Source organism: Leopardus geoffroyi, chromosome B2 (assembly GCF_018350155.1).
Source record: "Leopardus geoffroyi isolate Oge1 chromosome B2, O.geoffroyi_Oge1_pat1.0, whole genome shotgun sequence".
Taxonomy (NCBI): Eukaryota; Metazoa; Chordata; class Mammalia; order Carnivora; family Felidae; genus Leopardus; species Leopardus geoffroyi.
Genome location: NC_059332.1, coordinates 119,612,569 through 119,639,710, shown reverse-complemented (window position 1 = coordinate 119,639,710; position 27,142 = coordinate 119,612,569). Strand labels below are relative to the sequence as shown.

Here is a 27,142-nt window from a genome sequence, read left to right as displayed (position 1 = left end):
GGGAAACAGCAGGGCTCTCTTTTGAAAATTCTAGAGGTAGTTTTCACGTATCTAGAGGGTCTGGGGTGAGTGAGTGAGATGAGAGTGAGGGAAGGTGAGGCTAGAACACGAAACGGGGGTCAGGTTCTAGATGGGGATTTGGGACTTATAAAACAAACCTCAGGAAGCAGATATAGCTGTGTGTCCCAGGTTCCTCCATGCTAGGAATAACAGTAGGGTCACAGAGCAGGAAGTTGGCCTTTGATGGCTCTGGAATAATTGAACTTCCATGAAATCCTGCTCAGTGTGGTGAGTGTGCCTCGCAGGGTGCCAAGACCCATTCCTCTCGGCCCCTTGTCCACCATTTTGTTCCCCTCTCTCCACATTCCTCTTCTCTTCATGGCTGGAGCCAGCAGCACTAGCCAAGTCCCTGATGCTTGTAGAAACTCAGCTCTAAGACTGAGCAGTTCTTAGGTTGCTGCAGTTTCTCCTGCTGTCCCTGATGTCTGGGCAGTGCACCCCCACTGCTCCTGATAGTTCACGCTCTTGTTGCCTCAGGTCTTTTAAGGCATCTCAGGCTTTTTTAATTTCTTGCCTTGTCTGACAGTTTCAATGGCACTCTTCTCTGTTGCTGCCCTATTGTCATTGGCTAAACCTGTAGACCTGTGTTTCCTCTCCTCCTGGGATTGGCTCTTCTCAGGCCACTCCTTGAACTCTCTGGTGAGCCGATCCACTTGGTTTCCTTCCAGACATGATGAAATATGCCCGAATCCTTGGGAGAACATAGTTTTGATGCGGACTGGTAACTTTGGAAACTTTGGAAAAGTTTTGGGAAGAGGTAACTTTGGAAAAGTTCTGGGAAGAGGAATGGAAAGAGAAAACAGGAGGAAGAAAAATCAGGCTGAACTAGGAAACTTGAAGAGGGGCAACAGGATGTACGGGTGGCTTGTGAGGAGCCCCCAAATCCAGAGTTAATAGTACATATTGATAGTATTCTTCTTATACCTATTTTCGTCTGATATCCTCTAGTATTTGATTTTCTATTTTACATTGTGTAGTTGTAAGCCACCTTAAAACTTCTTTTTTTTGAAACATGACAGAATATAAATAAATGACTAAATAAAGAAGGCAATGTACAGTTGCCACATGGAGTTATCAGCGTTCTGAAGACAGGAGTGATGTGGTCATAGGTAGAGGCGAAAACACTTTTTGCTGAACCGGACTCCGATCAAAACTTGAAATAGCAGGAAAAGAAGATTTCAAATTATAGTGTATCTTCTAAGTGATACTTTATCCCTGACCTACCCCACTGATAGCAAAGTAGTTTGCCAGTAGTTGTCCCATCAAAACCAAACTACACCAAACCCAGGCGGAAGGCAAGCATCAGAGAGCCGACTCCTGCCATCATGAGCAAGACTTCCCCAACCTTGGGACTCCCACAGGGTGAAAGGGTGAGACAACTGTCCTGGGAGAGATGAACGGTGTTCCTCTGTGGTGTAGGGGGATCCCTGAGTACGATGGCTTCGGAAAAGCAACTGCAATGGATACAGGAATGTTAAAAGAGTTGCTCTGGCTGGGACTTTCCCTCATTTTCCCTCCATCAAACCCAGGATTATCCCTTTTGATCCCTCAACTCCTCCCCTTCTCTGACAGATTAAACTTGCCCTCCCTCACCAATTTCTCCTTTCCCCAGGGATTCACCCCCGCCCCTCCTCCTCCACCCCCTCACCCGCCCCCCCCCCGCCCCCCGCCCTGCGCCCTACGGTCCCTGCCAGCGCCCACTGTCTCCCAGAACCAGCCTGCCCTCTCCTTTCCCCTGGGCCCCAGCCTCCTTTTCTCTGCCTCCTCTATCCAGGACGCCCCCCTCTTCCCTCCCCACGGAACCTAGACCCCGGGGACCAAGCCCCGGGTGCGGGGCGGCAGGTGGATGGGCTGCCAGCCCGACGGGCCGGGGGTCGCCCGCGGCGGGGAGGGGGAGTGGGAGCGGGTGGGGCCCCTCCCGGCGGGCGGGCGCGCGGCGGGCCGAGGGGGCGGGCCCAGGCCTCCCGCGCGCGGCCGCCGCCCCTCGAGCCGCCTCCTCGCTCCGCCAGTCTGCGCGACCCAGGTGCCGGCGGGCAGGAGGCGCCCGAGGATGTGCCGCTGGCCGCTGCTCCTGTTGTGGGGGCTGCTCCCCGGCGCGGCGGCGGCGGCGGCGGGGGGCTCGGGCCGAGCCCTCCCGCACCGTACCCTCCTCGACTCCGAGGGCAAGTACTGGCTGAGCTGGGGCCCGCGGGGCGGCGGGCTCGCCTTCCGCCTCGAGGTGCGCACCGCCGGCTACGTGGGCTTCGGCTTCTCGCCCACCGGGGCCATGGCCTCGGCGGACATCGTCGTGGGCGGAGTGGCCCACGGGCGGCCCTATCTGCAGGTAAGCGCGTCCCCACCGAGCCCCGTCCCGTCCCGCCCTCGCGGCAGGCGCGAGGACCGGCGTCCCGGGGGCCACCCGGTGTCCCCTGCGGCGGAGGATGGACGCCACCGCCCCCCCCCCCTGCAGCCCCCGCCCGGCACGCGCTCCCCTGGACGGTCAGCTCCCGCACCCCCGGAGCCGAAGGCGCCTGCGGCTGGGCTCCCTGCTTCCGCCGCCTGGCCCCGAGTTTTCGCCCCGGGAAGCTGAGCACGGGTGACCACGGGCAGCCTGTCTCTGAACACTCTCCTGTCCCCAGCACCCTACTTAATAGATCCCCTGCATGCACACCTGCCACGCATCCCTATTCACCTCTAATGGGAAAGGAGAACGACCCTTTAGGGCTCTAGCAGGACGGCTCTCAGGGTTGGAGGGACCTGTGAGCTTTATAGCACTTTGCTGTCTTGCTTCCTGGGACCAGGATCCCAGAACTTCCCAAATCATAGCTATTCTGGGGTCCCAGGCACGGAGCTGGGGTCAGCTGCCTCATCTGAGAGATGAATGAAAGGCCCCCCACTAAGAATCTTTTAAGAACTTTGCTCTTCTGGGAGCCCGTTAGGATGCCGCATTCAGAGACCTGCAAAATCTTTAGTTTCCCCGGCAAAAACCTCTATTAAGTGGAGAAACTTTTCGCTTACTGTAATAGCCAACAAAGTTGATTTGACAGCTGCTGATTTGCTTTGAAAGAGTCAGAGTAGATATGTTGCCTGTTCATAGATAACTTCATGCATAGGAGGGGGGAAAAAAGAATTGTGAAGTAACCATAATGATTAGGTGGTTAGGTCTTCTGGACATCTTTGTTTATCTGATCTTGACAACATTTGGACACTTTTCCACAGTTACATAACATCGTGGTGAGTATACTCTGTTACTTATAAAAGTTCATCCAAAAATACTGCCCTTTGCTAAAAGTCTCTTCTTCCAAATGAAAACTCCTTGCTGTTCTGGCATTGTGTTAAGGTTTTGATGATATTAAAATCAAAGCACCCGATCGATTTCAAAGTGCAATTCTCAGTAATTTTATTCCTGACTTCTAAGTTTGATTTCCACAACTTTCTGGCTGAGATGCCATCCAATTTTAACCCTAATTCTGGCACTCAGCTATTAACTCTGGGTAGAAATAAAGAAAATGATAGTAATAACAAGTTCAAAACCATCCTGTTGTCTGGTTTTTCATAAATTAGTCCTTTCCTCCCAAAATAAGTGTTCCACAGCTCCAATAAAATTGAGTTTTATGAGGATTGCACTTTGTTGAGGTCACTGATGTATAAATTTCTTCCTGCAGCGGCATCTCAGACATTGAATTTGTAAACCATGAATTTGACCCCAAACACAGGCCTCACTAGCTGAATAACGTAACTCTCTTCTGATATGAAGTAGAAAATACCTTGTTTAAATATCTGTGTAAGCCAAGTCTTTGTGTGTGTTTGCTTGTTTTGGGTGGGGAGGGTACTATGCCTCTTAACTATCCTTGCATGTTTTGTTGAAAGGGACATGGAAAATCTTACTATGGTAATATCATAAAACAGGGTATACTTTATAATGTTTATTTTTGAGAGAGAGGAGAGAGAGAGAGACACAGAGTGTAAGTGGGGGAGGGGCAGAGAGAGAGGGAGACAGAATCTGAAGCAGGCTCCAGGCTCTGAGCTGTCAGCGCAGAGCCTGACCTGGGGTTCGAACCCAGAAACCCCAAAAGAGCATGACCTGAGCTGAAGTCGGACGCTTAACTGACTGAGGCACCCAGGCACCCCTAAACAGGGTATACTTTAAAGGATAACTTGATATTGTTTCCCACCAAAGAGTAGTGTTTCTAGAAAGCCCATCCAATTTGATATCAAATGAAAGACCAAGTGTAGAGTAGTATTTCAACATGCCATAACTGGCCCACCACAAAAACAGACTTCGTTAAACTACAGAGTGTTTTCACACTGCTGGTGATTCTCATAAAGACTGCATGAGAATTAACTAAGTGCTCTTTGGGTTGACTTTGAACCGTGGAACTTTTCTTAAAATAATCAGTGAATACCGATCACTATGAGATAAACCTTAGAAAATGGTCACTTCTTCCACATAGTTAATGAGAAAGCAATAGGATATTCCTTTTTCAGTTTTATTCCTCAGGAGATAAAATCCTTATTTCCATATACAAATGGTAATTATTTTCTTAGTGGACTGACATCCTTTACTGGTCCATTTCCTTAATCCCACTCATTACAGGACATATAAAATACAGTAAAAATTATGCTAGTCAGTTATATGGGAAAAAATTTATTAACAGCCTCTTTAATCAAATGAACGACACCAAACACTGAAAATAAAATGAAATGTATCAGTTCCAGCTGGGTCATCCAAGCTAGGTGATTTTCCAAAACTTGAAATCAAATCTTCTCTCTAGAAACTATCACCTTGAGAGTCTTTATACAGTGGTGTAGTAAGGCCCTCCTCAGCACCTATACCAAAAGGTAAATAGGGTTCTTAAACAGTGTATTCGATTCAGTTAGTAGACTTTGGATTTCAGGTAATTTTGCTCCCAGTGCGAACGAACTTTGCAAGACAGAGCATTCATTGGCTTCTGGGCTCTCATGTATATGTAGCGGCTGCTGATGGTTGCAGATGGCATGAAGCTATATGGTAATAACCCAAGGTGACATCCCAGACACCTCCCCTTGTGGCTTTTTTTCATATAGTTTATGAAATATATTTTTTCATATATTTTATGAAATATATTTTCATATATTTAACTTTCAAAAACTTGACCTTTAGGTATATATATTTTTTATTATTCTGACTTCTGTTTTGCTGATTATCTTAAGCTTTTCTTTTCAATAGGATATGAACTCCTGGATAACTGTGAGAATTCATTCCAGCCAACCAGTAAAGAATTGTTGGTTAAAATAGATGCCACAAACCCAAATGCCTATAGAGGTCAGACAGCAAGTATAACAAAGTGACAGTCTTGATCTAATGCAACAGACAGGACAGAGGATTGAGGACAAAAAGAGTTTTTGTGACCAAATTACTGTTATGTGGGTGTGCAAATCAAGTATTGGCGGATCTTCTGTTTTTGTTTTTGCTTTTTGGGGGGGAAGACAGAAATGTAGATGTGTGTAAATATGATCACTAAATACTGGCCACAATTCCATGTTGTGCAAAGCACCACGTAGAGCACGCATGTACACACAATTCTAGCTGAGATAGAGCTCGACTTAATCTGGGGTCAAGAGGGGAAAAAGCTAAGATTGGTGAAGAATCAACCCAGATTATGAAAAGCCATGAAAGGCAGAGAGGCAAGGTCCCATTTCTTTTCAGGCCCAGCTTATTCTGTGCCAAGAATTATTCTGATCCCCGTGTCAGAGGGGACCTTGCCTTTTTTTTTTTTTTTTTTTTTTTGGTTGCCTATTGTGTAACAAACCACCCCAAGACATAGTGGCTCAATACAGTGACCCTTCGTTTTTCACACATCTGCAATTTGATGAGGAGCTAAGTGGGGACAGATCTCTATTTTACTTGATGCCAACTCCAAAGTGAGTGGTTGGAGTCATCAGGAGCCTTCCTCAGTCACTTGTCTGACGCCAGCTGCCTTTGGCTCTTAGCTGGGGATCTCAGCAGGTGCCATGGTGGTGGGAGAGTGGCCACTCCATGCAGCTACTCAGATTCCTCACAGCGGAGTGGCTGGGTCCTAAGGGTGAATATCCCGAGAGGCCCAGGTAGAAACTGGATAGGCTTTTATAAGTTAGCCTTTGAGTCATCTTCTGTTGTGGCCCTATCCCACCGATTCAGGAGGGAAGATAGACTCCACCTCAGTATCACATCATAAGGAGCTCACAGGGGAACGGAATATACAGGTGAGGTCATCTTTGCAAAATACCTCCTTCCACACCCATCCCCACTGACTAGTCACAGTCTCTTTCTTACCACCACTTTTGAGAGTCTGTCTCTATGCGTCTAATCTCTCTTGATGCTGCTGAGACTGGGAGGCGATATTGACTTATTCACCTTCTTCCCTTGTAGTCTTTCACACCACTCACAAGGAGTGAGCGAACACTTAATTCTCCTCCTCCATACTCCCCTGCCAAAAAAGACCTGTGAACCTCTACAACCCATATTTTTCGGTGGTTGCCAATCACTAATTCAGGGTTGGACCCAATGAGAATACCTCCAGAGGGCAGTGTGACATTTGCTTATAGTCCTGTGCAGTGAAAAATCAAATTTTGATTTCCTCGCCTCAGGCCAGTAGGTTTGGCCACCCTTAAAACCTATAGACCCAGAGATGAGACATTATGGAAACTTGCCCTGTCCATTTTGTAACCCACCTGCCCAGTCTGGAGAGAGTTCCTCAAATGGTATATAACCAGGTACCATCAAATGAGAGAGAAAAATGTGGTTGGGAAGTGGAGCCTGTCTCCATCAGATACACTGTTGGAGAGCTGCTTGCTCTTGGGGAGACGTGACCCCTGGGATGCTGCCGTGGGTTTCTGCACTGTCTTTCACAGGATTGCCTTGGGAGGGGGTGGGAAGCAGTCTTTCCTCTTGCATTGGCTTTTGAAAACCTCACTATTTTGTCTCAATGAATGAACTCAACTCTCACTTCCCTGATGGATTCATGTCCTTTCCCTGTACTTTGCCCCTTTTTGACACAGTGCAATCCCACCCCCACCCGAACCACTTAGCAACTGAGTCCCTATTGGAGGCAAGTAATCCGGGTTGATGAATGCCTAGTTTGTGTGAGTTAAGAGAAGAGGGCAGCATTGTCGGATGTGCCTGTTGAATTTGCACAAAAATTGATTCACTCTTCCTTTGGGGGTAGAAATCGCTAGTGAATGGAAGCTGGAGCATATGTCATCATTTGTTACAGCCTTGTGGTGTTGGCTGTCTCTAAAACTGAAACATTTCTGTGCTGACAAGTAAGTCTTCAGCAGCAGGGTAATTGCTGCTGGGCTGCTCGCTGAGGAAGTGCTTGGAAATTGTGCTGTGATTTGAAATCACAGAAAACAGTGAGCATTCTTTGTGGTTAACGATGTGCTGCTTTTAAGTGCGCCCCAGCCAACGGCAACAAAGAAATGTTTGGAAAGCAAATTGAAAAGCTGTAAGGGAAAGATGAAGAGAGTGTACAATCCTGACACAGCTCAGCTGGGGCTTTGTTAAGAGATATTTATAAGTCTTCAGATTATGCCCCCCCACACACACACCCCAATTTCCAGATGACGAGGGGATGTCTCCAAGCTTCGTGCTTTGTGCATTAGTAATAAGGACACATGCACGAACGTAATGCTTCACACAAGATACTCTTCAGCTGTGTGGTTCTCGCTGGCAGAGCAGATGATTTCATAATGCCAGCCTGAGGATACAGGGCAGACCTAAGAACCAAGGGTACAATGTACCTGAACTGACCAACAGCGTTCAAGGCTTCAAGCAACCAATGGCTTATTTCTGGACTCTTGGAAGGGAAGGCAGAGTCCACTTCAAAGAAAGTGAATGGTAGCTTATTGATTTGTTTTTGTTTGTGTGTTTGTTTTTTGTAATACAGACCTCTTACAATAAAGTTGCTGGCAAAAGGAATGAATTCATTATACATCATCATGTTTTTGAAAATGTTTGATCCATATGTAAAAAAAAAGTGCATATAGATGCCCCACAAGGCTGTTTATTGTAACTTAAAAAGATAACTAGTATAGAACTTTTAAATAGAAAGTTATTTTTCCAGGAAACGTCTTCCCAATCTGTCTTCCAAATTAAAAAAAAAAAAATGATGCTCATAAGGATAGCATATAGCACATAAGCAGAAAATTCTATAAAAGTAACTTCAAATGGGTAATTTTCTTAACTGTAAAGTTGGAATTATATATCGAGGGCTATGCAAATAATGTATAGACCAGATTTAATCTGCTATTGAGGTCTTTCCTATTCATCTCCTATATCCAAAAATTATGAGAAAATCTTTAAACAGTTATTGCTTTTATGAGTTAAGTGTTGATGTTTTGTGTATTGCTGTTCTTAAGAGTTCAGAGTTCAAGGGTGCCTAATTGGCTCAGTCAGAAGAACATAGAACGCTTGATCTCAGGGTTATGATTTTGAGCTCCACACTGGCTGCAGAGATTACTAAAAAATAAACAGACTTAAAAAGAGCTCGGAGTTCAGCTGATTCCCCTCAAATTTCCAAACTTTCCCCACACCAATTTTTACAGGTGAGGAGCTGTGTTTTTACTGTGAGTGTTAGGTACCTGTTAAATGGCTTATTGGAGGCCATGTATATCAGCAGCCTGGATTTATTTCCTCTGAGTCCTGGTTTTCTGTTCTGTCTTCTCCTTCAAGTAAGCAGTTGCATACATAAAAACATATTCCAGGGGCACCTGGGTGTCTCAGTCATTAAGCGTCCAACTCAGGTTTCTGCTCAGGTCATGATCTCATGGTTCATGGGATCAAGCCCCTGTGTCCGGCTCTGTGTTAACAGCATGGAGCCTGCTTGGGATTCTTTCTCCCTCTTTTTCTGCCCCTCTCCTGCTTGTGTGTGTATCTTCTCCCTCTCTCTCTCTCTCTCTCTCTCAAAAATAAACTTAAAAAATACATATTCCAATTTTCTTCCTTAATAGTGAAAGAACATGTATAATGAAATACATGTTAAAACAGATTGGCAAGACAAAATCAGAGTATTTCTTTTACTTTTGTTCCACTATAAATGTCATAGATATTCATTTCTATGATATGATTTTTCATTTACTGAGTTCTTTGTATATGCCCTACATTTTGATAAGTCCTTAAAGTGTGTGATCTTCTGCAATTCTCACAATACCCCTGTGAGAACAATGTCTTATTTCTCCCATTTTGTAGATGCATAAACTTGGGGCTCCAGGTCACACAGTAGGGGGATCACTTGACTCTCACATCACAGTGAGGCAGTGAATATTGGGATGTTCGTTCACTCATTTAACCAATGAATGGTCATAAGGGTATAACATTAAGTGAGATGAAGGCAGTGACATCACGGAGCTCACATTTTGGTGGGGGATAAGCAGGTACATAAACAAATAAAAATACAAGGAAATGTTGAGAATTAAAATAGGGTGATGTGATAAGGAGTAACCATGTGGTTATTTCAGATAAGGATGCTTATAATCAAGACATGAAGGAAAACAAATGTCCCAGGTCTTAAAGGTGGCCTTTGGAGATTAATCATAGTGTTTACAACTCAAAATACTATATACTATGAAGAAGATGATCTGGCATGCGCATCAAAGAAGTTAGTAGACCTCGAATATAGGAAACTGCCTACCTGGAAGAAATATAATTAATGTTTTAACAAATGTCTGAACCACACAAGCTCTCTTTTCTGTTTCTGTGGCATTGCTACACAGATGTTTAGTAAGCTCAACTAGAGTCTCTCAAGCTTTGATCTAGAGACTTGGTGATTTTATAGAAGTTTCTTTCTTAATTCTAGGTGCGAATGTTTTTCGCTTATCATCTGTTCTTTCTTATCTGCAATAACATTGGAGACCCAAAGAACTTGGAGAAGCTAGATCAGCAAAACCACATGTGCCTGTAGAAGATTTCTATCTTTTAGGCAATTTTTAAACTAAAACTCTGAAATCTCAGTTTGTTAAATAAAACTACATTGCTGCCCTTTTTTCCGCTGCAAATTTCACGCACTGAAACTCACTCATACAAGGAAACTCATGGGTAGAAGCTAGGCCTGCTGGTACTTCGGACAACCAGGGCCAAAATGGATTCATGCTGTGGCAGATTATAGCCCAGTGATGAGCAGTGGAGCCAACAGAGAACCGGGCACTGGGAAAGATACTTCTGATGCCAGAAGTTCCCAAACTTCTCTGCATGTTAGCATCACTTGGGGGCTGTTAAAAAATTCCAACGTCCAGGTAACTGCCCTCCCTCTTCCATACCAATTAAATCACAATCTGAGGAGGTGGACATAGACATTAATAAATTTTAAAGTTTCCCAGGTGATTAGGAGCAGCAGACATGTTCAGGAACTACTGGTCTTATGTGGTCCGGCTCTTTGGTGGAAATCAGGCTACTCCTTTGTGGTAGACCTACAGAAGCTTCGACGATTCCAGGCATTGGGCAGGGGGATACAAAGGAGAATTCCATGCAAAGTAATTCACAGTGCCTTTGAAGTGTGCTTTTTGAAGCAAAGGCTAGCATATGTTTGGATACTGACAATTATTTTATAAAATAGAAGAATAAAGTGGATTTCCCTAAAATAGAAACACTTCTGAGATGAGTTTAACAAAGCTATTGACAATTCTAAGTATATTTTCAAACTGACATGCTAAAACAAGAGTGGCAGTGGAAGGACTGTGGGTAGTGGTGTATTTCAACATGTGCTGAACCAGAAATCTGTCTCCTCCTCATACCCCTCTATCATTTCTACACACCTGTTGCCAGTTGGTACTAGCTGCCATATTTCTAGGCAACAAGAATATCTGCCCACACAGAGTCTAAAATTTATAAGTTATATATGGTTACAGGGCATCAAAGGAGCATTAATAAATGAAAGTTCCAGATAATTCTCAGCCTGTATTTAAGGTGAGGGACATGTTCTGCTTTAAAATCTTTTTATTAGAATTAACAGTAACACAATGGACTCCCTCTGTAATTGGAAAACTCTCAAGTGTCTTTCCAGTTATGTAAATAGATATATACGTTCCCTTCCTTCAAAGCTCCATTCTCTAAGGTTACTAATAAGCAGTGAAATGCCCTCAAGCCATCACCACAGAAGGGAGAGGGAGAAAAGGTAGCAGGAGTGGTGTATAATTAGTATTTTATTAGGGTATGGATGGAACATTTACAAGTCGACGACTGTCAGTGTTGCCACATCTTCCTGAGGTACCAAGACCGATTCCATATACTTGGCAGGTTGTCAAGAAATCCCTGCTGAATAACTGCTGAACACCTAAAAGCAGGAATCCTTGGTGTGAATCCCGGCACTGCTTGCTACCTTTTGGATGTGTGGTCCTTCGCAAACTTCTTCACCTTTCTAAATGACAGTTTCCTTTATGAAGAAGGGACTTTTGATATCGAAAGCACGGGGTTTGGGTGAGGATTAAATGAAATAGGCATGTAAAGCTCTTACACAAAGTATGTGGCACATTGAAAGTGTGTACTAAATACAGCATATTATTATAATCAGTCAAGCAGTCAGTGAAATGTCAGAATTGTCAGAAGATGACACGGAGACAAATATGGCAGCTTTTCAACGTGGGGAAAAGGTATCCGCTAAACGTACAGATGGGGAATATGGATAGCAATTTTTAAGAAAATTTGAGGACAAACTTTGGGCAATTGATTTGTGAATACTTTGCAACCGTTAATGACTAGAGACCAGCCTGGTTTCAAAAAACACAGATTATACTGACAAGACTGCATTTTCTCTTGCATTTGATTTGCTGGATGTGGAGTTGGAGTATTAAATGGTGCATCTGAATGATGATAAAGTAATTAGCAAGGTTTCTCATGATTTCTTGTATAGGATGGACTAATAAAGTTGAATTCATTATAATCATAAATATTTAAACATTCATACCCCAAATATGTTGATAACAGACTGTCTACATTAGACTACAGGATAAAGACTCAAAGATAGTATATATTAAAATAATAAGAGGAAACTAAAAGGTAAAAATTCACTGAGAATACAAATAGAATTAAACACTTGGTTAAAAAATGTATAAAGTTGAATTTAATTGGAATTCATATGGAAAAGGTCTAACTATTAGCTCATTTTAACTCAAAACATATGTTTGCTATACACACAGATGCAATATTAACCTATAAACTCTGCTGTTTACATCAAGGAAAGTGATATTGACATAGTACTCTGTACAAGGCTAATCACATCAGAAGATAGGTTCTAGAATAACATTTTTAAAAAGATTCTAAAAGAGGATTACAAACATGGTTGAAATCTCTGGAAATCGGGGTTACCTGGGCAATGGGAAACAGTTGTCAGTGTTTGCCTGGAGAATAAAATGATTAGAAAAGACGTGATCATTGTTTTTGAAATAGTGGACAGTCTTCCGCAAGAAATAGGGATTAGATCCTCCATGTTAGGCTCCAGAAGGAAGAAAAAAGACCCAATTAATACACATTAAAGAGTAGAAGATTTTAGCCAATTTAACAAATGTATTTCTGACAGTGGGAGGTCTTAAAATTGAACAGATTGCCTTGTGAAGTTCTAAATTCATGAGCTTGTCACTGCAGGTATTAAATACTGTGTAATCATCTCTTTAAAAATATTTCTGAGAGAGGGGCACCGGGGTGGCTCAGTCGGTTAAGCATCTGACTTCAGCTCAGGTCACGATCTCGTGGTTTGTGAGTTCAAGCCCCGTGTCGGCTCTTTGCTGACAGCTCAGAGCCTGGAGCCTGCTTCAGATTCTGTGTCTCCCTCTCTCTCTGCTCTTCCCCCACTCACACTCTGTCTCTCTCTCTCTTAAGAATAAGTAAACATTAAAAAAATTAAAAAAAAAAGTTTCTGAGAGAAATCCTCCTCTGGTGGGAACTAGGATCAGGTGTCCCTCAGATTGCCTCCAGCTTTAATGAGATGCTGAAAATAACTTTTTTCTGCATTCATGCTTTTAGGTTATTCAAGAACTTAGTATGAGAGAAGATATTAGCAACTATATTGGAAAGTGTCAATGTTTTTTAACCTGTCTCAGGATTTGTCCTGTCTCTGTGGGTGGGTGAGCCCTAGGTCGTTACAGTGTCTGAGAGAATTTCCTTTCTCTCCCTACTATGTATTTCACTATATTTGATTTATGTTTAGTGAATGTGTATTAGTGGATGTGTATTTGAAATCTGAAAAAAAAAGAAAAAGAATGCTTCGTGATTTGTATATAACTCAGAAGAATATGGAGGGCTTCATGAGGGAGGCTGAATGTGAAGTTGGTGAATTTTTGAAACTTGGTGGCTGCATTATTTTGGTTTCTCTCGTACCAGTCTGCATGTTCTCTGTCTCCAGACCTTCCCACTGGGATATCGAGGTAGGCCTCTCAAATTTAATCTTATTCACCCTCAACCTGTTTCTTTCCCAGCCTTCTCAATCTCAGTAAATGGCACCTCCTGGTAGCTCCTGTCAAAAATTAGTAGTCATCCTTTTTTCTTCTCTTTGCTTCACCCCATGTATGAAACACATCTTCAGGTTCTGTTGACTTTTCCTCCAAGCTCAATCTAAAACTGCCAATTTCCCTTCAGTTTTACTATTTGCACTCAAGCACCGACCACTGGGACCACTGCATGACTCCTGTCTTCTGACCACCACTCTTACTTCTTGGCATCCTCAACATGGTAGCCACAGCAATACACACACACACACACACACACACACACACACACACACACACACACTTTTCATGTCAATCAGAGTATATCACTTGCTGCTTAAAGCTGAGATGACTTTTATATAAGCTTAGTATTAAATTTGAACTTCCTACACTAACCAATAAGGTATTACGATGTCCGGGGCCTCATTTGATTCCTGTTGACCTCTCTCCTGGGCGCTATACAGTTCGACCATCCTGGCTTTTATTTGCTTCATCAAAATGGATACCCAGCCCCATTCAACTCCTTTCCAATAACTGCTCTCTCTTCCTGGAATCTACTTCATCCATACTTCTCATGGCTGGCTCCTAATTGTAGTTAATTTCTCAGAGTAAATATCATAGCCTCAGTGGTGACTTTTCTGATAACTCAACCTGAAGGCTTTCCAATCCTTCTCTATAATCTGTTTTATTGTCCTCTAAGTATTTATTATCTAAGCATTTTGATTATATTATTATTAATTTTTTTTAAAAAATTGTTTGCCTCCTCCAACCCCAAACTAAACTATAAGTTTCATTATAGTGTGGACTTTGTCTGCTATCCTGTATAGTCCTGTGCCCTCAGCCCTGCAACAGAAGCTTAGGAATACTAGCTGCTCAATGAAATATGTGTTGGAAGAAAGGAGAAGTGGGAAGGAGGGAGGGAGAGAGGAAGGAAGGAAGGAAGGAAGGAAGGAAGGAAGGAAGGAAGGAAGGAAGGAAGGAAGGAAGGGAGTTTTCTTCTCAAAATTTATATCTTGCATTCACTGGTCATAGTTAAAAGAAGTCATGTAAACCTTTAAAAATTAAGATAGTGGAATAGGATGAAATGATGGTAAAATACAGTTTATTTCTATGATAAAATCTGAAATTGTTTTTTCCATTGAAGTTTATTGTTAGACCTAAAGAGTCAAAATGTTAATTTTGCACTCTATCTCTGATAATTCTATAACTATAGCAAAGTATTAAATTACTCTACACAAAAACTGAACTGAGGTGATTGGCTATAGGGGAAAATGCAGGATGTGTATTTTCAGAAGGTGGCACTTAAAGGACTGACAGATTGCTCAGGTGGGCCCCTCATTGGAACACAAGCTAACAGGGTTCCTATTTTGGCATTCCAGTAGCTATTCACAGGTCTCTTATTAGATGTAAGGAGTTTCAATTTTATCTGAAGTGGTTTCTAGAAGGCACGCTTACACTGAAATCTGAAGATTATGTTTGTATAGTTTGTTTATCCAGTTTGGGATTTTTTTTTTAGGATCAAAGATTCTCTTTAACACAAAAATATTTATTATTATACTATCAATATTATTGAACCACCATAACACTTATTATAGAAGCTGATATTACAAACAGAAATGTTTGAAGTAACAAGGCTTTTGAGATTTCCAAAAAGAGGAAAAACTACAAGCACCTGTTGAAGAAAATGATGACAGATGGTAACATTTTTCTCAAGGTTCCCTTGCAGCTGTGCTTACATTCAGTTCTCCAGGCTGGGCCGGGTTTATTCATATCTTTTATTACACCCAGAAGGGTTTTCACTTCATCCTGTTTAACACAGTGCCAGTCGAAGCTCTTTTCTGTTGCAGAGATTTTATTCAAGAGAGAGAAAAAAGACTGACAATGCTTAAGAACCAATTTAACATCTGTGTAATCACGTTTTTTAACACGAGGTCAGAGCAATCTTGCAGATTATCGCAGCTAGCTTTTTAAGGAGGTTAGTTTTAAAGTGGCAGTCAGGATTCCTGCTGTTGTGCTGATAAATGCCAATGGATGCTGATGCTCACTTACTTTACTATTGCCACACAGCATTTTGAAACCTCGATGGTGTATTTCATAATCTTTTTCAAAGCATGGTGTTCAAAAGAAACTATATCCTGTGAGAACATGTTTCGTTTTTAGGACACAACCACGGATTAACTTGATTGCTGGAGTCTAATTATCAACTCAGATTTTCAAGGGTAGCAGGTAATATTCTATCTTTAAAAAGTAAAACAAGCTAAACACCTGATTAAAATAATAGTAATCCACAATAAAAACAAAAATAATACCTCATTGACAATTCATATTGAAGTTGATCTTCATGTAGGTAGCTGAGTTAGAATATGATTGAAATCCACATAACCCCATTTATGTAGGGTAACATTACTTCATATTTCACTTTACAGAACATTAAAGCTGAGTAAATATAAAGAAGAATGACTTCTGCAAATCAGCTTTTATATTTACATAATTAAAACATCTTCAAATTCTATTTTTAAGCTTTTACAAAATCTTTACAGAACCATGGTTCTCTGTGTCCTCCTCAACCCTCTTGTCCTCATAAAGCCCATTATTAATGATACTTAATTGAAGCCTACTTTTATTTACCAGTATTTTATGTTAATTTATAATATATGCAATATATATCATACAATTAGATTTTTATAACGGCTGTGACATCCAACTATGGCAATGAGAGTGCACTGTGATCAATAATCCTATTTATTTTAAGTTTATTTATTTATTTTTGAGACAGAGAGACAGACAGAGCGCACAGCAGGGGAGGAGCACAGAGAGAGGGAGAGAGAATCCCCAGCAGGCTCCACACTGCCAGCATGGAGACCTGTGCGGGGCTCGAACTCACAAACCACAAGATCATGACCTGAGCCAAAACCAAGAGTCAGATGTTTAACCAACTGAGCCATCCAGAAGCCCCCTCTTTTTATTTTAAAAGTACTGGAATATCAGGCACCATAGGACGATGGCTGAGGAACGGTCTTTACCATGGGTGTGTGACAGTGTTGCATCTGGGCTCTATTTGCTAACTGGGACCGGCAGTGGGGGCGATGGGTGCCATTCAGTTCTAATTGTAAAGGTGAAAACCAGGGAGTAATAGTGATCTGGGGAAATTCCATAAATATCTCATAAGTGCTACACAGTATGGTTTGGTGAAAATAAATTTCTAAGTGCTATTATTGGTATCAGATTCTTTTTTTTTTTTAATTTTTTTTTTAACGTTTATTTATTTCTGAGACAGAGAGAGACAGAGCATGAACAACGGGGGAGGGTCAGAGAGAGGGAGACACAGAATCTGAAACAGGCTCCAGGCTCTGAGCTGTCAGCACAGAGCCCGATGCGGGGCTTGAACTCACGGACCGCGAGATCATGACCTGAGCCGAAGTCAGCTGCTTAACCGACTGAGCCACCCAGGCACCCCTATTGGTATCAGATTCTTAATTGGTCGGTGTTTTACCGTCAATTTCATTCTCCAGTTTATTTTTTCTCCAAGTGGATAATAGTACCAAATAATTATTCCATTTAATTACCTACTCAGATAACATTTATCCCTTTGTCAAACTGTCAGGAAACCATTAACTTCACTGAGCGTACTCTTTTAGGTTTAGCCAATATGCATGAAGGATTTTCAAGTTTGACTGTTCTTTGACTGACTTGGCTTCTTTTTATCTCTTTTTTTTCTCCCTCCCTTACTTCTTTTCTTCCTCCTGGCAAGAATAGTTGAATGATAGGAAATTAGGGATGCAGATTTTTTGTTTTTGGTTTTTTTCTCTTCTCTTGCTGCACTTAATTATCCTTTTAAGGTTTGCCAATATGCCATTTTTTTATTGTATAATGTCGACACCATTAAGACTGTGTTTGGTTATAGTTCATGTATTTTCTTAACACAGGCTGAAGGAAGAATTAAGGTGCTTCTGGGGAATAATTGTGCACCTCCCAAGTTAATCTATTCTCATACCATTAAGATGTGAATATTGGGTTATGATTCTTGAGTTCTTCTCTTTTATTTCCATAATTGTCCCCTTATTTAGAATTGGCAAAAGGAAAGGCAGGATGCTCCTTTTAAAATTACCTATATTTGGGGCGCCTGGGTGGCGCAGTCGGTTAAGCGCCCGACTTCAGCCAGGTCACGATCTCGCGGTCCGTGAGTTCGAGCCCCGCGTCGGGCTCTGGGCTGATGGCTCGGAGCCTGGAGCCTGTTTCCGATTCTGTGTCTCCCTCTCTCTCTGCCCCTCCCCCGTTCATGCTCTGTCTCTCTCTGTCCCAAAAATAAATAAACGTTAAAAAAAAATTAAAAAAAAAATTACCTATATTTAATAAGCATCTGCAACATACAAGTCACTCGGGATATAAATTCACATTAGAAAAGATTCTGAAACACAATTTCTCTCTCTTAGATCTGTTTTTGTTTTTGGTTTTTTGTCCTATTTCTTTAAAATAGGTGGGGAATGCCTTCTTAGTGTAAAAGGATTTCAAAGAGCTATTGCATGCATAAACTCTTTTTTCTAAATGAGGATGTCAGTTCCATAAGATTCATGTCCATTTAGGGGCTAAAAGGTCACAACAACGTTCCCAGATTTCAGTGCCAGATGTGTCTAGATGGCCGATCATGCAGACTCAACTCATCCTAGCATCTGGTTAAGCACATTCCACATGGATCTTAACCATATGTAAATGTAATTGAGAGCAATTGGGAAAATAATCACTCTCCCTCTTTTTGTTCCATTTACAGTGCACACAACTAAATTAAAGGTACAAATATATAACTGGATTGATAAGGTTAGCTTTCTATTTTTAGGCAGTTACTACATGGTTGAGAAGATAATTCTATGTCTAGAATATATTACAGGCGACATGGGAATGCAAAAGAGGAGTAAGGATTCTAAGAGGGAATGATCACTTCCAGTTGGAATGATCAAAGAAAACTTCATAGAGCAGATAGAATCATGAGTCTTGAAGGAAGAAAGCATTTCAATGGAGTTAAGTTTCAATGGGTGGAGTTAGTGGAGAGGATTTCTCAGTGGGGTAAAGAGAGTAGGGAGGATAGAGAAGAAGAGTGTGAACAAAAGGAGAAAAAGGAAAAGGGCAGAATTTGAGGGGAATAATAAATAGATAGTAGAGATCATGTGGTAGGATTAGTGATAGACACTGAAAAATCAAGTTAGGCTAAATTGTAGAAAAACTTGAATCTACATTCTAGAATTCTACCATATACCATCGAATAAAACACAGTGATCCACTGAGAGTGATTTTCAAGGAAAACTTTGACAGAAATAATGCAGGTGATAGTCTGAAGTGAGGTAGAGGAAGTTGTAATCGAGTAGAAGTGAAAGACGGGTTATTTTTTCAAAGAAGGAACTGACAGGTTCTGTGGAGGTATGAGTAATTGAGGAAGAAGTTAAAGAATATTGCAGTTTTGAATCTGGATGATAGGAGAGTGGCAGTGTAATGGAAAAAAAAATCAGGGAAACTGGAAAATCAGGGAGACAAAGGGTAAATACAATTTCGGATATATTGCATTTTGAAAGGACACTAAGACTTCCAAGTGGAGTTAGACTTTTTGGATATGTGATACTGAATGAAGGTGATGATTGGAAACTCTTGGAGTAGACGAGATTCCCAAAGGATGAAATACAAAGACAGAAGAGTATAATGTCAAGGACAGAATTTTGGTGTGTATGGTTAGGAACGGGAAAAAATAGAGATAAGCTGTCAGAAATGGACAGTCAATAGTGGGGCTGTCTGGAAGCTGGCAGTGTGGACATCCTTGCCTTATACCCAAGACTTGTTCCCAAGTTTAGGGGAAGAATTTAGTATGATGTTTGCTGTAGGATTTCTACAGATGCTCTTTATAAGGTTAAGGGTGTGCCCTTCTGCTGCTGTTTACTGAGAGATTTCACCATGAATGAATGTTTCAGATAGTTTTTCTGCATTTATTAAGATGATTGTATGGTTTTCTTTTTTAGACTTTGATATTATGAATTGTATTGATTGATTTTGTAATGTTGAACCAAATCTGCGTGCTAATGATATGTTATCCTTTTTTTTTTTTTAATGTTTTTGTTTTACTTTTGAGACAGAGAGACAGAGCAGGAGCAGGGGAGGGGAAGAGAGAGGAAGACAGAATCCGAAGCAGGCTCCAAGCTCTGAGCGGTTAGCACAGAGCCCGATGCGGGGCTCAAACTCACAAACTGTGAGATCAGCCCAAGTCGGGTGCTTAACCGACTGAGCCACCCAGGCGCCCCTAAATGAATGTATTTCTATGTCAAAAATTTAGATTAGGGGCTCCTGGGTGGCTCAGGTGGTTGAGTGACCAACTTCAGCTTGGGTCATGGTCTCATGGTCGGTGGGTTTGAGCCCCGCATCGCACTCTGTGCTGATAGCTCAGAACCTGGAGTCTGCTTTGGATTCTGTGTCTCCCTCTCTCTCAAAAATAAACATTTAAAATTAAAAAAAAATAAAAACATTTAGACTACACATAAAATCTTAATAATGCATCTGTTTTATAAAGAAAAATTTACTCTCACGTATCAAAAACATCATGACCTGATCATGATCTGAGCCGAGACGCTCAACCGACTGAGCCAGCCAGGTGCCCCGATATATTATCCTTTTAAAAATATATCACTATATTTGCTAACATATAAAGAAAATTTGCATTTCAGCCCATGAAAAATACTGCTTTGTTCATTTTTTTTTTTGTAATGCCTTTGATTTTGGTATCAGGGTAAGGCTGTAATCAAAAAATTAGTTGGGCAGTGTTTTCTGGTCTTTATCTTCTGGAAGAGTTTGTGAAGGATTTGTATTATCTCTTCCATAGATATTTGGCAAAATTCCAAGTGAAAGCACCTTGGCTTAGCTTTTTTTTTTTTTTTTTTTTAAGAAGATTTTTACTCATGAGTAGATTATAGGGCTATTCAGAATATCTGTTTTCCTTAATAAATTTGACTTGTTTGTGTCTTTCAAAAACTTTGCCCTTCTCTCATCTAAATTATCCAAGTTTCTTATGTCTAGGTGTGCATAATATTATTAGCCTTTTTAAAAAAGTTTATTTATTTTGAGAGGGAGACAGAGAGTGCAAGTGGGGAAGGGACAGAGAGAGAGAGGGAGAGAGAGAAAAATCCCAAGCAGGCTCTGCATCACCAGTGCAGAGCCTGATGTGGGGCTCGAAGTCACGAACTGTGAGATCATGACCTGAGCCAAAGTCAGAAGCTTAACAGACTGATCCATCCATGCATCTCCATGAAGTTATTAACCTTTCAATGTCTGTAGGATCTATTGTAATATTTCCCTTTTATTTCATTTATATGTATTTGTTTTGTACTTGTCCCATCTGCTCTTTGTTTTATATTTCTCTTCTCCTGCTTTCTTAAAAAAATTTTTTTTAATGTTTATTTTTCAGAGAGAGAGAGAGAGAGGTGAGCATGAGTGGGGGAGGGGCAGAGAGAGAGGGAGACACAGAATCCAAAGCAGGCTCCAGGTTCTGAGCTGTCAGTGGGGCTCGAACTCACAGACTGGGAGATCATGACCTGAGCCAAAGTCGGATGCCCAAATGACTAAGCCACCCCAGGTGCCCCTCCTGCTTTCTTTTACATTGAGTATTTTTATAATTCCGAAAGAGTGGATGTTATTTGGGATGGAAAAAAGGCGAGATGTGGCTGTCGTGTGTCGAAACTGAAATTCTCTTGAAGTGAGATGCGTGATCATAAGCTGAAGGTGGGGAAATGTTGGCATCTTAAATCGAGAAGGTTAGAATATTTGTCTTGGGAGGCCTCCTGAGAAAACAGTAAGAGATTAATGTGGATTTCTAAGCATCAGTAGGGGCCCAGCTTACGTAAACATGTAACCAATAACACTGTTGTGATAGGTAAGGTATACTATGATCAAATTTGAAGACATATATTAAAATAGGCCTTAAGTACTAGAAAATGTGAACAAATTATAATGGAATTATGGTGGTGGTTAGACTGTTTCACATTTCAGTTATAATAAAATCCATTCATGTTTTCCCTCCATAAGGTTGAAGGTATCAGCATCTTTTAGACAATCACATTTTGCCAAGAGTCCAGAGCTTGTCTGGAAGCCATCTTTTTGAAATATTGGACACTCAGTAGTTTACACAGGATAGATGCACTCAAGGGATATTCAGTGAGACCCGAGTGCAGTTTCTTCCATATTCTCATAGCTCAGTTATCTGAAAAGCCAGAAGAAGGTGGGATAGCTGAAAGGAATTGTTATTGGTGAGTAGAAATAGAAGGAATGGAATGTTGGGGAGCCAGCTGAATATTCTGTGGGACTAATGGTTTTGGAAGCATGTTTGCAAGACTAGGATAATTATTCTACTCTTCCGGCTGATTGCATTTTGTGTTGTGTTCTTTTTGTTTGCAAAAACTGTGATTGCTTGAATCATGTAGTGAAATGTGAACTCAGTATAAAGGTGCAATTTATCTGAATCTCTCATTGTCCATAGGCATTGCTATCTCATCTACATATTGAAAATCTATGTGATCACAAGTGGGAAAATCACAATATGATAGGAGTATTTCATTTGAATTGTTTTCACAGTTACAGCCGGCTCTCAGAATAAATTTTTTTGACAGCCTCCAACTTTACCAGTAGAAAAAGTAACATTTTACATGGAAAAAATGTTTACAGAAACATTTCTGTAGACAGAAAATATAAACTAACTCATACTTTTCCAGCAATGGCCACTACGGTGTATAACGATGAAGAAGGATACAGACTGGAGTCAGACTCTCTGGCTTTGATACTGGCTTTACTATTTACCAGCCCTGTGAACTTGACACGATGCTTAACTTTATGCTTTAGTGTCTTCATCGGTGAAGTAGGAAAATAATTTTATCTCATAGACTTGACGTAAAGGTTAAATGAGTTAACACATGTGCATGTATTAATACATGCTTAAACTGGTCCTGGTACGTGGTATGTACTCAGTGAGTTGGAGTTGTTACCAGGGTGAAAAAAGCTTAGTTAGGCCCCATCCATCACTAATAATGTGGGTTTTGAGCATGATCTGCATGTGAAATTTACATACGCTTGATAGCTACCTTGAAAAGGTACTAGGAATAAAAATAAAAAATGCCATCCATTTGAGTGTGACATTTACAATTTAAGGTTTTTTTCCTGTATACTTTATTTTTATTTATTTAGTTATTTATTTTTGCGGAGCGCGGCAATCATTTCTTCAAATGTAATTTTAATGTTAGTAAAAACAGGTACAATTATGTTTTAGCATGCATTTTTTATATGTATTTAATTTCTTTTTTTAAACTTGTTTTATTTTTTTATTTTTTTAAATTTACATACAAATTAGCATAAAGTGCAACAATGATTTCAGGAGTAGATTCCTTAGTGCCCCTTACCCATTTAGCTCATCCCCCGTCCCACAGCCCCTCCAGCAACCCTCAGTTTGTTCTCCATATTTATGAGTCTCTTGTTTTGTCCCCCTTCCTGTTTTTACATTATTTTTGTTTCCCTTCCCTTATGTTCATCTGTTTGTCTCTTCAAGTCCTCATATGAGTGAAGTCGTATGATTTTGTCTTTCTCTGAATGACTAATTTCACTTAGCCTAATACCCTCCAGTTCCATCCACGTAGTTGCAAATGGCAAGATTTCATTCTTTTTGATTGCTGACTAATACTCCATTGTATTTACATATCACATTTTCTTTATCCATTCATCCGTCGATGGACATTTGAGCTCTTTACATACTTTGGCTATTGTTGATAGTGCTGCTATAAACATGGGGGTGCATGTGTCCCTTCGAAACAGCACACCTGTATCCCGTGGATAAATGCCTAGTTGTGCAATTGCTGGGTCATAGGGTAGTTCTACTTTTAGTTTTTTGAGGAACCTCCATACTGTTTTCCAGAGTGGCTGTACCAGCTTGCATTCCCACCAACAATGCAAAAGAGATCCTCTTTCTCTGCATCCTCGCCAACATTTGTTGTTGCCTGAGTTGTTCATGTTAGCCATTCTGACCGGTGTCAGCTGGTATCTCATTGTGGTTTTGATTTGTATTTCCCTGATGATGAGTGATGTTGAGCATTTTTTCATGTGTCGGTTGGCCATCTGGATGTCTTCTTTGGAGAAGTGTGTGTTCATGTCTTTTGCCCATTTCTTCACTGGATTATTTGTTTTTTGGGTGTTGAGTTTGATAAGTTCTTTGTAGATTTTGGATACTAACCCTTTATCTGATATGTCATTTTCAAATATCTTCTCCCATTCTGTCGGTTGCTTTTTAGTTTTGCTGATTGTTTCCTTCGCTGTGCAGGAGCTTTTTATTTTGATGAGCTCCCAGTAGTTCATTTTTAGCATGCATTGTCTGAATCAACCATTTGTGACTTTTTATTTTTAAATACAAATTTTTATTTTTTTTAAAGTTTATTTTATTTGTTTTGAGAGAGAGAGAGAGGGGTGAGGAGGGGCAGAGAGAGAGAGACAAACAGAATCCCAAAAGAGAATCCATGCTGACAGGGCTGAGTCTGTCATGGGGCTCCATCTCATGAACTGTGAAATCATGACCTGAGCCAAAGTTAAGAGTCAGATGCTTAACCCAGACACCCCAACCATTTATGAGTTTTTAGAGATAAAATATCATCATGTATGCAAAGACCATTATAATTAAGGCAAACTTTGTGTCTTCTCTAAGAAATGAAAATTAGCACCATGAATTTTATGACTCTTACTGTAGAAAGCAAATGGTAAATAATATAGGAAAATATTTTGGATAAAAACCAAATGATATGGCAAAGGGGGGAAGGAAATTAGTAGTAAATGGGCAATATTAAATAGGCAGTTCCCCCCCATATATGGTTTCATTTCTTTATCTTTCAAAATCCATAAAATAGATATGTATTATCCCCATTTTACTAAAGTTATAACAAAAGCTCAGAGTTTGACTTTAACAATTCTCCAAGGCTATTTAGGGGTAGAGCTAGGGATCAGATCCTAGCCATTTTATTTCAAAACCCATGATCTCCCCATTGCATTTGTCTGCCTCCCAGAAGTGATCTGCATACCATTGATCAAGTTTAGTACAAAAATCATAGGTGATCCATAAAAACAAAATGTCTCCAGTTTTTCGATGTCTTATAATTCAATTAGTTTCATTTCTTCCCATAATTTTCCATTGCATTTCGTTTTAATATGCATTTGCTATTAAAGCACATACTAAAATGGCCTATAACCTCAGATGGGGTCTCTTAGCTTTCAGGAGTGGTGAAAGGAAGTTCCACTTGCTGTAATAGTAAGAAAAGTGCTTATCTTGGGGTTGGTCCTGTGTTTATCACAAACTAGTCAATTCCATTTGGGGCAAGCCATTTCACAGTGTTGAAATTCCTCTTTTCATTTGTATGAATGAAAATCACTAAGTGATCTTGAATGTCTATTTATTCCATTTCTTTTGATGCTCAATGACACTATAAAATCCTTCCCACATTTTCCTGAAGGGGCAGAAATTCAAATATGGACCACTCTTTTAGGGAACTGATTTCCTAGTTGGGATACTCCAGTTCCTCAAAAATTCCCAGGACTTTAAAAATGGCTATAGATACCGTATTTTGTAGTGAGCAAATCCAGAATCAATTTTTTCAGGTTCTGCAAATATTTTTTTTAAGTTTTTAAAATTTATTTATTTTGAGAGAGAGAATGCAAGCAGGGGACAGGCAGAGAGAGAGGGAGAGGGAGAATCCTAAGCAGGCTACACACTGTTAGTGCAGAGCCCAATGCAGGGCTTGAACCCACGAATTCTGAGATTATAACCTGATCCGAAATTGAGTTGGACGCTTAATTGACTGAGCCATTCAGGTGCCCCTAAATATTCTTAACCTAAATTTTTTCCACTCTGAATTTGGGATAGCCTAATTTTTCTTTTTTATATTTTCCACAGGATTATTTTACAAATGCAAATAGAGAATTAAAAAAAGATGCTCAGCAAGATTACCACCTGGAATATGCCATGGAAAATAGTACACACACAATAATTGAATTTACCAGAGAACTGCATACATGTGACATAAATGACAAGAGTATAACGGTGAGTAGTCTATGAGTGAATGCCACAGGAATAAATTGTACGTTTGTTTACAATGGTGAAAGACTTTATAGAATACAAGGAACAAATATTTAAAAATAACCTTTGGAAACAAAGTCACACAGTCTGTTTTGGAATATCTTTGAATTCTTTTTAGAAGCCACAGAAAATCTAAGACTATGCATTTCAATAAAGGCAATTTTTGTGTGAATCTAACATTTTGAAGGGCCATTTAAAGTGGGTATGATTTTATCTGTAAGATTTATAGTTTTTTCTCCATAAAGTTTGAGACTATACAACAGATAAAGGTTGGAAAAAATGTATTACACAAGAGGGAATTATGATACTGAATTTTAGGGTATAATTCATCTGATTTGTGAGTGATTTATTTTTGTAAATTTCTAAAATCAAGATGAATAGTAGACTGATTAAAATTGCCTCCCGACACAAGACTTCTTATTGTCAGATTTCATTCAAAAATTAATATCTTTATGCATATGCAAATTAAATATTTAGACAGCATATAATTCATGTGGTACTTTGGAAATTTCCTTGAATTCCTTGGATCAGTTTCATTTTGTATAGATCAATCAGATTATCTTTTTTATTTGATAAATCAAAGCTTTAAAAATGGGAATGTAAAAATATGAAGCCAGTTTTGATTAACATTCAGCATAAAGAGTAAAAGAAGAAGAAAAACACATGCAAAAACGTGGATCACTTTTTATGTAATATACCGTGCAATTATACTTTAATGGGAAAAATAATTATAGTCATTTGACTTATTAAGAAAGAATATAGCTTTTAAAATAAATAGCTTTTGCTTTATTATTTATTTTCAAAGTTCCTATTACAGAGATCTGGCAAAGACACCTTTTTCTGTGGGAGGACTGAACAATTTCTTCATACCTCACCAAGCCCTCCCCCTGGCCCACCACCCCTCGGGCAATCTCTCCTGTTTGCTAAATGGAAACCAATTTCACCTGACAGTACTTTCCCTTGTTGGGATACCCTAGTCCCTTGGAAATTCCCAGGATTCATAAAATGACTAACGCTAGATTCTAGGATAATAAACCCAGAATCAGAAATTCCTCCTGTGTTTGCACTTTCTGTCAATTCGTACATGTGACGGGGCCAGTTCTGGGGAAAATCTATAGTGAATGTAAAGGTGCTAACCTGGAAGGTGACTTTAGTTTTCCAGAATCCTTGCATCTTAACAAGAATATTTGCTTGGCGACTACTAGTTGCTGGTGCGCAGACCTGGCGTGACGACGATTTACCGTCGCCATGTGCACGGAAGCATAACCTCTGAGTCAGTTGCCTTTCACTCTGCCTTGGAAGCCATAATCTTGCGTGCTAAGAGATACCGTTTCTTCCAAAAAGAAACTCTATCTGGACACTTAATGATTGAATCAAATTGACACAATTAATGCTAGAGACCATGTTGAGAGCTCCCAATGTCATTATTCTCTTTTTTTTCACGTCTGCATCCTGCTTTAAATAGAATTCCTTAAACTCAGCTCAGTGGTAAGGGAAGTGCTCTCATGAGACATAATGGTGCCCATGTCTGCTCACTAG

The 27,142-nt window shown here is 40.4% G+C and overlaps 1 protein-coding gene across 1 annotated transcript in view; it reads left to right on the top strand.

The window, feature by feature from the left end:
- Nucleotides 1-2,028: 2,028 nt before the first annotated feature.
- Nucleotides 2,029-27,142, top strand: part of MOXD1 (monooxygenase DBH like 1) — a 93,365-nt gene continuing 68,251 nt past the window's right edge. Inside the window, exons 1-2 of the mRNA XM_045499639.1 lie at nt 2,029-2,383; nt 25,421-25,567. Coding sequence (XP_045355595.1) covers nt 2,111-2,383; nt 25,421-25,567 — 420 coding nt within the window. The 5' untranslated portion in view covers nt 2,029-2,110. The remainder of the gene's footprint in view (nt 2,384-25,420; nt 25,568-27,142) is intronic.